The sequence below is a fragment of the Heptranchias perlo genome, chromosome 22 (genome assembly GCF_035084215.1).
Source record: "Heptranchias perlo isolate sHepPer1 chromosome 22, sHepPer1.hap1, whole genome shotgun sequence".
NCBI classification, from domain to species: domain Eukaryota; kingdom Metazoa; phylum Chordata; class Chondrichthyes; order Hexanchiformes; family Hexanchidae; genus Heptranchias; species Heptranchias perlo.
This window is the reverse complement of record NC_090346.1, coordinates 23,351,004-23,362,494: the sequence shown is the minus strand read 5'-3', so window position 1 is coordinate 23,362,494 and position 11,491 is coordinate 23,351,004. Positions and strand designations below refer to the sequence as shown.

The window sequence follows — 11,491 nt, the reverse complement described above, 5'->3', positions numbered from 1 at the left end:
TGCCCTTGACATCAAGGCAGTATTTGACAGAGTGTGGCACCAAGGAGCCCTAGTAAAATTGAAGTCAATGGGAATCAGGGGGAAAACTCTCCAGTGGCTGGAGTCATACCTAGCACAAAGGAAGATTGTAATGGTTGTCGGAGGCCAATCATCTCAGCCCCATAACATTGTTGCAGGAGCTCCTCAGGGCAGTGTCCTATGCCCAACCATCTTCAACTGCTTCATCAATGACCTTCCCTCCGTCATAAGGTCAGAAGTGGGGCTGTTCACCAATGATTGCAGTGTTCAGTTCCATTCGCAACCGCTCAGATAATGAAGCAGTCCGTGCCCGCATGCAGCGAGACCTGAATAACATCCAGGCTTGGGCTGATAAGTGGCAAGTAACATTCGCGCCAGATAAGTGCCAGGTAATGACCATCTCCAACAAGAGAGAGTCAGCCACCACCCCTTGACATTCAATGGAATTACCATCGCCAAATCCCCCAGCATCAACATCCTGGGGGTCACCATTGACCAGAAGCTTAACTGGACCAGCTACATAGGTAGCTACAAGTGCAGGTCAGAGACCGAGTATTCTGCGGCCATTGACTCATCTCCTGACTCCCCAAAACCTTTCCACCATCTACAAGGCACAGGAGTGTGATGGAATACTCTCCACTTGCCTGGATGAGTGCAGCTCCAACAACACTCAAGAAGCTCGACACATCCAGGACAAAGCAGCCCGCTTGATTGGCACCCCATCCACCACCCTAAACATTCACTCCCTCCACCACCAGCGCATCATGGCTGCAGTGTGTACAATCTACAAGATGGACTGCAGCAACTCGCCAAGGCTTCTTCGACAGCACCTCCCAAACCCACGACCTCTACCACCTGGAAGGACAAAGGTAGCAGGCACATGGGAACAACACCACCTGCACGTTTGCCTCCAAGTCACACACCATCCTGACTTGGAAATATATCGCCGTTCCTTCAGCGTCGCTGGGTCAAAATCCTGGAACTCCCTTCCTAACAACACTGTGGGAGAACCTTCACCACACAGACTGCAGTGGTTCATGGAGGTGGGTCACCATCACCTTCTCAAGGGCAATTAGGGATGGATAATAAATGCTGGCCTTGCCCACATCCGATGAATGAATAAAAAAAAATTTGGGTGCCAGCCTAATTTGCAGCCCTTCCGTCACACTTTCACTGGACTTACAGTGGGAGCGTACCGGAAGGACCTCGGATTTTTGGCCCCAATCTATTTACTTACTCGCAAGTATTCTTCTTGTAAATGTATTTTAATCTTGGAGAAATATTAAGGCACTATGCTAATTGTCAGAAGTAGAATTTCTATGGGCTCTCCCAATCTCCCACCGTAACTTTGGCGGAAACCCGTGAAATGGCAGAACGGTTGTTCGACATTCTCTGGGAGTTTCTCCGATCTTCTGCCAATGTTATGGTGAGAAATTAGGAGAATCTCTGCATAAATTCTACCCCATTGTTTTTGAAGCCTCAGAAGCGCTGATTATCACCCAATGCACTCATTTAAACAGGTTGAATTTTACCCTTTGTGAACATCACTAATAGAGAAAGGCTGAAAGAATAACTGGTTTTAAGTGCACCTTCTAGCTCTATGTCTTTTCTATAACTATATATACTGCATTGTGCTTATAGAGTGCTCTGTCCAATTTTTAAGATTAAATATTGTTTAATCTGTAAATAAATTCTATAATGATTTTAATCTGTACAAGTCTAGTCTGATGGGTGATATTCCTGTATTCGAACAGATTTAAGACATAATGGAAATCCAACAGAAATTCTAGTCAGCAATTTATCACAGTTGCATTAACTGTTAGCAGGCCAACTGTCAGCCTCTGCAAAGGGAGAGCTCATAAGAAGCACATTTCCTGTTCTTGAGGGACGTGGTGCGCTCACAGGAAGTGTTGTACGATTGTTGAAAGGGAAATGATATCTTAAAATCCTGATCATAATGACCTGTGATCCCAAATCCATTTTTGCTCCCTAGACCTAGACAAAGTGAGAAAAGTAGTCACTTAATGAAAAATGACAGCCTCTTGAAGCCCAAAGGCTGCTACAATTTCTACACAAAAACTAATAGTTATCAGTGGGCAAAGACAAAAGCTAATCTCTAAAAGACACAAGTAGACAACACTTTATTCTGCTGAAAAACAATTCTGTCACTAGGATACTGTACATAGAATTACAAATATGGACAATTCTAAAAGTGTTTCTTTACTTGACCTTTAAAGTTCTAATGAATGATTCGAGTCTGTGTGCTTCTTTTCTTCCTTTACCATTGTTCGATAGAGAAAAGAATTTTGTCAGAAGCAGAAAGAGAGGAACTGATATCTCTCCAAAGAACACATTTGTCCTCAGGCCATTGTAACAGTTACGCAGATCTGGAGGGGAAAACAAAAAAAGCAGCTGTGTTAAAGTAGCTTTCAACTTTTTCCCCTTAAGAAAAAAATACATAATTAAAAAAGACGCCTCATTGTGAGTCATAAAACTAATTGGTTGAAAATTCTGGCAATGTGAAAGTGAAGCTACAGTAGTTTACAAACAAACCCCTGACTGACTGGATACCTTCAAACCCCTGCTGACTGCTGCAGGGGTTTGAAGGTATCCAGAGTTTCCACCATTTCACTATTTACAGCAGTAGAGTGGGAGGAAATTCACCCCAGTGTGTAGATATTTCCCAGCAATCGCCTGCTAGATCACAATACCAAACACACAAAGGCACATTTTGAAGCCCTATGTCACTATCTTTGTCCTTTCACCTACTTAATGCCAGTTCTACCATACACAGCTAATGGTATGAAAACAAAAAAAAAATCAGCATTGCATAGATAATAAATATTAACAAAGTAAATAAATCGAGTGCTTCTCTTTTTTTTGCCAATTTTAATCGTTTTGAAAGTGTTGACTCCTTCTGTGGTGTAGTTCCACAGATGCCGCTCAGCCTCTGGTACTTTGCCCAAGTGGCCTTTAGTCACGTGCAAGCTATTCAACTTCAGAAGTGTCCTCATCCAACATTCACGCAAGTGTTTCTGGCATGGGTTGTTGGTTTGTGAACAGGAGCAGTAACCCTCACCGACTGTCGCCCCAGCTGAGATTACTCACCAGGAACCCAGAACCTTTCTAGTCTGTATGCTTCAGCCACAGCCATAAACTTGTGGAGCTACTGAGGCAGTTCTCTTGAGTGTTCATGACATTATCCCTCATTAGTTAAATCACTACCTTGTAATTCACTGCCAATAATGATGTGCACTCAGCCAATATGAAATACTGACAGCTTCAAACTGGGATTCTCCTCATTGAGTCAATGAAGTCACTCACTGACTAACTGTGGCTGTTAGCTGAGCATATAAGATATTAAGGGGAACGGATAGGGTGGATAGAGAGAAACAATTTCCGCTGGTTGGGGATTTTAGGAGTAGGGGGCACAGTCTAAAAATTAGAGCCAGACCTTTCAGGAGCGAGATTAGAAAACATTTCTACACACAAAGGGTTGTCGAAGTTTGGAACTCTCTTCTGCAAACGGCAATTGATACTAGCTCAATTGCTAAATTTAATCTGAGATAGATAGCTTTTTGGCAATCAAAGGTATTAAGGGATATGGGCCAAAGGCAGGTATATGGAGTTAGATCACAGATCAGCCATGATCTTATCAAATGGCGGAGCAGGCACGAGGGGCTGAATGGCCTACTCCTGTTCCTATGTTCCTATATCTTGGGGTGTAGGTTCCTACAGGACCTGAACTGTAGGGATTCCTTTGGCACATGACATGTTTGGAGAAACATTTACTCTGAACAAGACTGGATTTTTGATAAATTGTATGAATGAGACATGGGGGAGACACTGTACCCTAAAAGTTTTCTCCTTAAACAATATTTCTCTTTTAAGTACAAAATAAAATCCCCCAAACTACTGACAGGAATACCAACCTTTTATTTTTTACGAAGCTTCTTTATGAAGGTAACTTCATCTCGATTCCTTATACCATAACTGCAAGTGTAAAAGTTACATTTTAGAATCACGTAAGCATTTCTTGTTAGGCAAGTTTTCCCTTTCCATGCTAACAAGTATGTGAGTTTATGTATTAATTGAAGAGCCAACAGGAAACCAGGCACAATTACCACGCAGCAAATTCTATCTATTCATTGCAGTTTATAGCAGTCCCAGCGTTGGCAGCTGTGTGATAAAGTAAACAATACAGTGGAGCCGGCCTTAAACTTACGACATTAAATAAACAATTGTGGGTTTTCCACTGAATCACAAAATGTACTGTGAATAAAAAGTTTTGTTTTTGATTCATTTCATTGAGGTTAATGGATAACATCCAAACCTAGTGATTCAACTGTGTAATTCAGATAACGTCAAACAACTAGAGCAAAACTCAATTGAGTTATGTTTGCTTTTGAAGCCTATGAATTTTCTTTATATTTGTTTTAAACCCTCCTATTTTTCTAAGCAGACAAAGTTTAATATAAGAGAACATTTGTTTGTGAGATAATTTTAAGTTTTGCTATATATATTGACTAGTGTTTCCGAATGGCCGCGTTAATTATCTACTAAAACTGAATGACTATGCCGTTTGAGCTATGCTTAACGAATATTTTGTAAGTTACTATTTTTAGCTTTTCCAATGGGCAAAAGGGAGACGGCAAGCATGTTCTCTTAGAGTTTAGTTAACTTCAAGATAGGTCTGGCGATTGGAGATTGGGACAGAGTCAATCCTCTGTGGCAGACTCAATAATCCAAATGGGTTTGCGGTATACCAGACACTACTGACGACTTTCTAGCCAGCTTGGTTTATTGGTGGGACCTGATAGGTAGACCTGCAACTGTGGGCTGGAATCATTCTCACTCAGTTCCACATAACCTTATAATTCAATGCCCCAAAAGGTAGGGTGGTCCTAGCTGGAAAAGAAGTAGGAAGTTTACTATATTCTGTACTGAAAAGCTGTGGGGTTTCAGCTGGTTAAGCAGCAGAATCCCTACAAATACTTGGGAGTCTTTAACCCTTGGTTCTTGGTTCTTGCCGACCTGAAGCTAAATAGTTTGGTTTGGACATTCTTAGCATGGTGAAGTGTTCCTCCACATGTCAGGCATTTATGGTTGCTTACATTTTCTCTCTGCTTTTTCCTGTCTGTTCTGTTTTGCCCAGTCTGTTAAGAGGCCTCATGTCACTTTCCTACTCTATTCTCCATCTCTTTGGGGGATACTAGAACAGGCAGGAAAAATGATAAAGCAGCAGAGAAAATGAGGCAACCTTAAATGTTTTGCCTTTTTTCAATATTTTCTCACAACATACTCTACATCCTTCTACTCGGTCAAAGAATTTCAGCTGCTATCTTGCAATACAGGAGTTATCCTTCTCGGAGACTTTCAGCACCACCTTGACATACATTTCACCATTTCTATCAAATGACCCATGGAAAGATATGTGCATTTTAAAATTTTATTCAAAGGCGATAAAACCTAAAGCTACTTATCGGTGATCGGGAGGACTTAAGATGGGAAAATCATATTCTATGAGCTTGTTAATACTTACTCTTTGAGTTTCATTTTGTCATCAGTTAGTTTCTCCCCATTAAATGTCAGAAGGTATGTCCGCCAGATATATTTCCTATAAGTGTCCAATTAGGAAAATAGCAAAAAGAAAGCCTTGTAATTCACACAACATTTCATGGAATTCATTCCATTCACTCTTTCTTCTGCACACTGACAAGATTATAACATTTCACTCTAACACCAACAAAAAGAGCTCCTAATATTTCACATTAAATTACATATAAATATAACAGAAATTATTTTATTACAATACACTTAAAATTTTTTGCTGATATTTGGAATGCAAAATAAGAATTAAACAAACATAGGTCTTGGGTTTGAGTTTGTTTCAGTTTCTGAATATTACAAGGAGAATTTCTCATCAGTTATTCATTTCAGGTTATTTAAGAGGAATAGAAACTTATTCTGAATTCTTCCCTAGTCTCCCATTTGTTTCTCCAAAGGTTTACATTTTGAATACAAATTTATAGGGCTTCTTCCTGGACCCCTGTAATCAACCATTTCCATTGGAAAGAATGCAACAGAAATTTGAATCAAAAACAGAAAATGTTGGAAACAGTCAGCAGGTCAGTCAGTATCTATGGCGAGAACTGGTGAGTTAATGTTTCAGCTGTGGACCTTTGTCACTTCAGTGCGCCCATTGCAGAAGTTGGAGAAAGAAATGCAACAGCACAAATTGAGATAAATAGGTTTGATCTGAGATGTGGTTGCAAGGTGACCAAGGTTGGAAACTAAATATTCCAGGGTATTTGACTTTTCGAAAAGACAGACAAAACGGAAAAGGTGGTGGGGGGAGGGGGGGGTAATAAAGGATGAGATAAAGACAGTAGCGAGGAAGGATCTTGACTTGGGGATCAGGAAGTAGAATCAGTATGGGTGGAGATAAGAAACAACAAGGGGCAGGAAACACTTTTGGGAGTAATTTATAGGCCCCACACTTGCCATTCTGCCTTACTTTGACTTCTGCTTCTTCAAATAATGACCTGATAAATGGCCTCAAAATCCATTAAAATTTTGTACCTGCTGCAATTGGTTGTCATTGGCAGATGATGAATCTATTGCATTCTCCAAAATTCCCAAACTGCCCTCCCCCCATGCCCTCCAAGTTTCTCCCCGTTAGTCCGTAGCTAAGTGTCTTTGTCTTACATGGTACCTCCCCAGATACTTGTCCGCTAATGCTGGGAACTCGTAAGTGGGGAATTAGTGTGTCACCCAGTCTATGGCACAGTGCATTGGCACAAATTCATACTTAGGTGATTTTTGTTTCTTTGTAATCTGTATTTTAGATCAGTTACATAGATATGAGAGGCGAGTTGGCTAAGGTAGATTGGGAAATTAAATTAAAGGGTACGACGGTTGAAAAGCAATAGCAAACATTTAAAGAAATATTTCAATATTCTCAACAAATATACATTCCATTGAGAAAAAAAATCTCCTCGGGAAAAGTGATCCATCCATGGTTAACTAAAGTTAAGGATTGTATTAGATTAAAAGAAGAGGCATATAATGTTGCCAAGAGTAGTAAGCCTGAGGATTGGGAGAGTTTTAGAAACCTGCAAAGGATGACCAAAAAACTGATAGAGAGAGAAAATAGAATATGAGAGTAAACTAGCAAGAAATATAAAAACAGATTGTAAGAGCTTCTACAAGTATGTAAAAAGAAAGAGAGTAGCAAAAGTAAACGTGGGTCCCTTAGAGGCTGAAACAGGAGAAAATATAATGGGAAATAAGGAAACAAATATTTTGTACCTATCTTCACAGTAGAGGACTGAGAGAATACAGGGAACTACAGGCCAGTTAGTCTGACTTCAGTAGTCAGAAAAGTACATAATAGTAACGGGGCACTTAGAAAATCATAATATGATTATGATGTGGAGATGCCGGTGATGGACTGGGGTTGACAATTGTAAACAATTTTACAACACCAAGTTATAGTCCAGCAATTTTATTTTAAATTCACAAGCTTTCGGAGACTTCCTCCTTCCTCATTTACCTGAGGAAGGAGGAAGTCTCCGAAAGCTTGTGAATTTAAAATAAAATTGCTGGACTATAACTTGGTGTTGTAAAATTGTTTACAATAATATGATTAGGCAGAGTCAACATAGTTTTATGAAAGGGAAATCATGTTTGACAAATCTACTGGAGCTTTTTGAGGATGTAACTAGCAGATAAAGGGGAACCAGTGGATGTCATATATTTGTATTTTCAAAAGGCATTCGATAAGGTTCATTCAAAAGGTTGTTACATAAGATTAGGGCTCATGGGTTTGGGGGTAATATATTTTCAGTGGGATGCCGCAAGGATCAGTGCTTGGGCCTCAGCCATTTACAATCTATATTAATGACTTAGATGAAGGGACCAAGTGTTTGCTGATGATACAAAGCTAGATGGGAAAGTAAGCTGTGAGGAGGACACAAAGGGGTGATTTTAACCCCCAAGAACGGGTGGGGTTGGGGGCAGGTAGAAGTTGAAAATAGTTGTTTTTTGGGGTCGTAATTGCAAAATCTTCGGACTTTACATTCCCCCTGGGAAGCCTGTGCTTTTATGCGCCCAAGTTAAACCCGGAAATAAAGCCGGGCTTCAATTGTATAGGGCTTTGGTGAGACCACACCAGGAATACTGCGTACAGTTTTGGTCTCCTTACCTAAGGAAGGATATACTTGCTTTAGAGGCGGTGCAACAAGGGTTCACTAGATTGATTCCTGGGATGAGAGGGTTGGCCTATGAGGAGAGACTGAGTAAAATGGGCCTATACTCTGTGGAGTTTAGAAGAATGGGAGGTGATTATATAAGATTCTGAGGGGGCTTGACAGGGTAGATGCTGAGAGGCTGTTTCCCATTGCTGGAGTGTCTAGAGCTGGGGGGGGCATAGTCTCAGGATACCGGGTTAGCCATTTAGAATCATAGAAAATTTACGACACAGAAGGAGGCCATTTGGCCCATAGTGTCTGTGCTGGCCAAAAATGAGCCACCCAGCCTAATGCCACTTTCCAGCACTTGGTCCGTAGCCCTGTAGGTTTCAGCACTTCAGGTGCATATCCAGGTACTTTTTAAATGTGATGAGGGTTTCTGCCTCGACCACCCTTTCAGGCAGAGAGTTCCAGACCCCCACCACCCTCGGTGAAAAAAATTTTCCTCAGCTCCCCTCTACTCCTTCCACCAATCACTTTAAATCTATGCCTCCTGGTTATTGACCTCTCTGCTAAGGGAAATAGGTCCTTCCCATCCACTCTGTCTAGGCCCTTCATAATTTTGTACACCTCAATTAAATCACCCCTCAGCCTCCTATGTTCCAAAGAAAACAACCCTAGCCTATCCAATCTTTCCTCATAGCTAAAATTCTCCAGTCCTGGCAACATCCTTGTAAATCTCCTCTGTATGCTCTCTAGTGCGATTACATCTTTCCTGTAATGTGGTGACCAGAACTGTGCGCAGTACTCAAGCTGTGGCCTAACTAGTGTTTTATACAGTTCTACCATAACCTCCTTGCACTTATATTCTATGCCTCAGCTAAAAAAGGAAAGTATCCCGTTTGCCTTCTGAACTACCTTACCTACTTGTCCTGCTACCTTCAGGGATCTGTGGACATGCACTCCAAGACCCGTCTCTTTCTCTACACCTCTCAGAATCCTACTATTTATTGTGTACTCTCTTGCCTTGTTTGCCCTCCCCAAATGCATTACGGTAGCATAGTGGTTATGTTACTGGGCTAGTAATCCAGAGGCCTGGACTAAAATCCAGAGTCATGAGTTCAAATCCCGCCACGGCAGCTGGCGAATTTAAATTCAATTAATTAAATAAAATCTGGAATTAAAATACTAGTATCAGTAATGATGGCCATGAAACTACCGGATTGTCGTAAAAACTCATCTGGTTCACTAATGCCCTTTAGGGAAGGAAACCTGCCGGCCTTACCCGGTCTGGCCTATATGTGACTCCAGACCCACTCAGTTGTAAAATCTCGCTACGAAAAGTCATAATAGGAATAAAACCGGACGGACCACCCGGCATCAGACCACTAGGCACCGGACACGACAACGGCAAAACACCAAGCCCAGTCGGCCCTGCAAGGTCCTCCTTACTAACATCTGGGGACTTGTGCCAAAATTGGGAGAGCTGTCCCACAGACTAGTCAAGCAACAGCCTGACATAGCCATACTCACAGAATCATACCTTTCAGCCAACGTCCCAGACTCTTCCATCACCATCCCTGGGTATGTCCTGTCCCACCGGCAGGACAGACCCACCAGAGGTGGCGGTACAGTGATAGACAGTCAGGAGGGAGTGGCCCTGGGAGTCCTCAACATTGACTCTGGACCCCATGAAATCTCATGGCATCAGGTCAAACACGGGCAAGGAAACCTCCTGCTCATTACCACCTACCGTCCTCCCTCAGCTGATGAATCAGTCCTCCTCCATGTTGAGCACCACTTGGAGGAAGCACTGAGGGGAGCAAGGGCACAGAATGTACTCTGGGTGGGGGACTTCAATGTCCATCACCAAGAGTGGCTCGGTAGCACCACTACTGACCGAGCTGGCCGAGTCCTGAAGGACATAGCTGCCAGACTGGGCCTGTGGCAGGTGGTGAGCGAACCAACACGAGGGAAAAACTTACTTGACCTCGTCCTCACCAATCTACCTGTCGCAAATGCATCTGTCCATGACAGTATTGGTAGGAGTGACCACCACACAGTCCTCGTGGAGATGAAGTCCCGTCTTCGCACTGAGGACACGATCCAACGTGTTGTGTGGCACCACCACCGTGTAAAATGGGATAGATTCAGAATCGATCTAGCAGCTCAAAACTGGGCATCCATGAGGCGCTGTGGGCCATCAGCAGCAGCAGAATTGTATTCCAGCACAATCTGTAACCTCATGGCCCGGCATATTCCTCACTCTACCATTACCAACAAGCCAGGGGATCAACCCTGGTTCAATGAGGAGTGTAGAAGAGCATTCCAGGAGCAGCACCAGGGGTACCTAAAAATGAGGTGCCAACCTGGTGAAGCTACAACTCAGGACTACATGCATGCTAAACAGCGGAAGCAACATGCTATAGACAGAGCTAAGCGATTCCACAACCAACGGATCAGATCAAAGCTCTGCAGTCCTGCCACATCCAGTCGTGAATGGTGGTGGACAATTAAACAACTAACGGGAGGAGAAGGCTCTGCAAACATCCCCATTCTCAATGATGGCGAAGTCCAGCACGTGAGTGCAAAAGACAAGGCTGAAGCGTTTGCAACCATCTTCAGCCAGAAGTGCCGAGTGCATGATCCATCTCAGCCTCCTCCCGATATCCCCACCATCGCGGAAGCCAGTCTTCGGCCAATTCGATTCACTCCACGTGATATCAAGAAACGGCTGAGTGCACTGGATACAGCAAAGGCTATGGGCCCCGACAACATCCCAGCTGTAGTGCTGAAGACTTGTGCTCCAGAACTAGCTGCGCCTCTAGCCAAGCTGTTCCAGTACAGCTACAACACTGGCATCTACCCGACAATGTGGAAAATTGCCCAGGTATGTCCTGTCCACAAAAAGCAGGACAAATCCAATCCGGCCAATTACCACCCCATCAGTCTACTCTCAATCATCAGCAAAGTGATGGAAGGTGTCGTCGACAGTGCTATCAAGTGGCACTTACTCACCAATAACCTGCTCACCGATGCTCAGTTTGGGTTCCGCCAGGACCACTCGGCTCCAGACCTCATTACAGCCTTGGTCCAAACATGGACAAAAGAGCTGAATTCCAGAGGTGAGGTGAGAGTGACTGCCCTCGACATCAAGGCAGCATTTGACCGAGTGTGGCACCAAGGAGCCCTAGTAAAATTGAAGTCAATGGGAATCAGGGGGAAAACTCTCCAGTGGCTGGAGTCATACCTGGCACAAAGGAAGATGGTAGTGGTTGTTG

General features: G+C 43.0%; 1 protein-coding gene across 4 annotated transcripts in view; it reads right to left on the bottom strand.

The window, feature by feature from the left end:
- Window positions 1–2,135: 2,135 nt before the first annotated feature.
- Window positions 2,136–11,491, bottom strand: part of snrnp25 (small nuclear ribonucleoprotein 25) — a 33,590-nt gene continuing 24,234 nt past the window's right edge. For all 4 annotated transcript variants that reach the window (XM_068003149.1, XM_068003150.1, XM_068003146.1 and 1 more), the window contains 3 exons: window positions 5,561–5,635; window positions 3,951–4,011; window positions 2,136–2,405 (listed from right to left, as the gene is read on the bottom strand). In XM_068003149.1, the coding sequence (XP_067859250.1) occupies window positions 3,954–4,011; window positions 5,561–5,635 (133 nt within the window). In that variant the 3' untranslated portion in view covers window positions 2,136–2,405; window positions 3,951–3,953. The remainder of the gene's footprint in view (window positions 2,406–3,950; window positions 4,012–5,560; window positions 5,636–11,491) is intronic.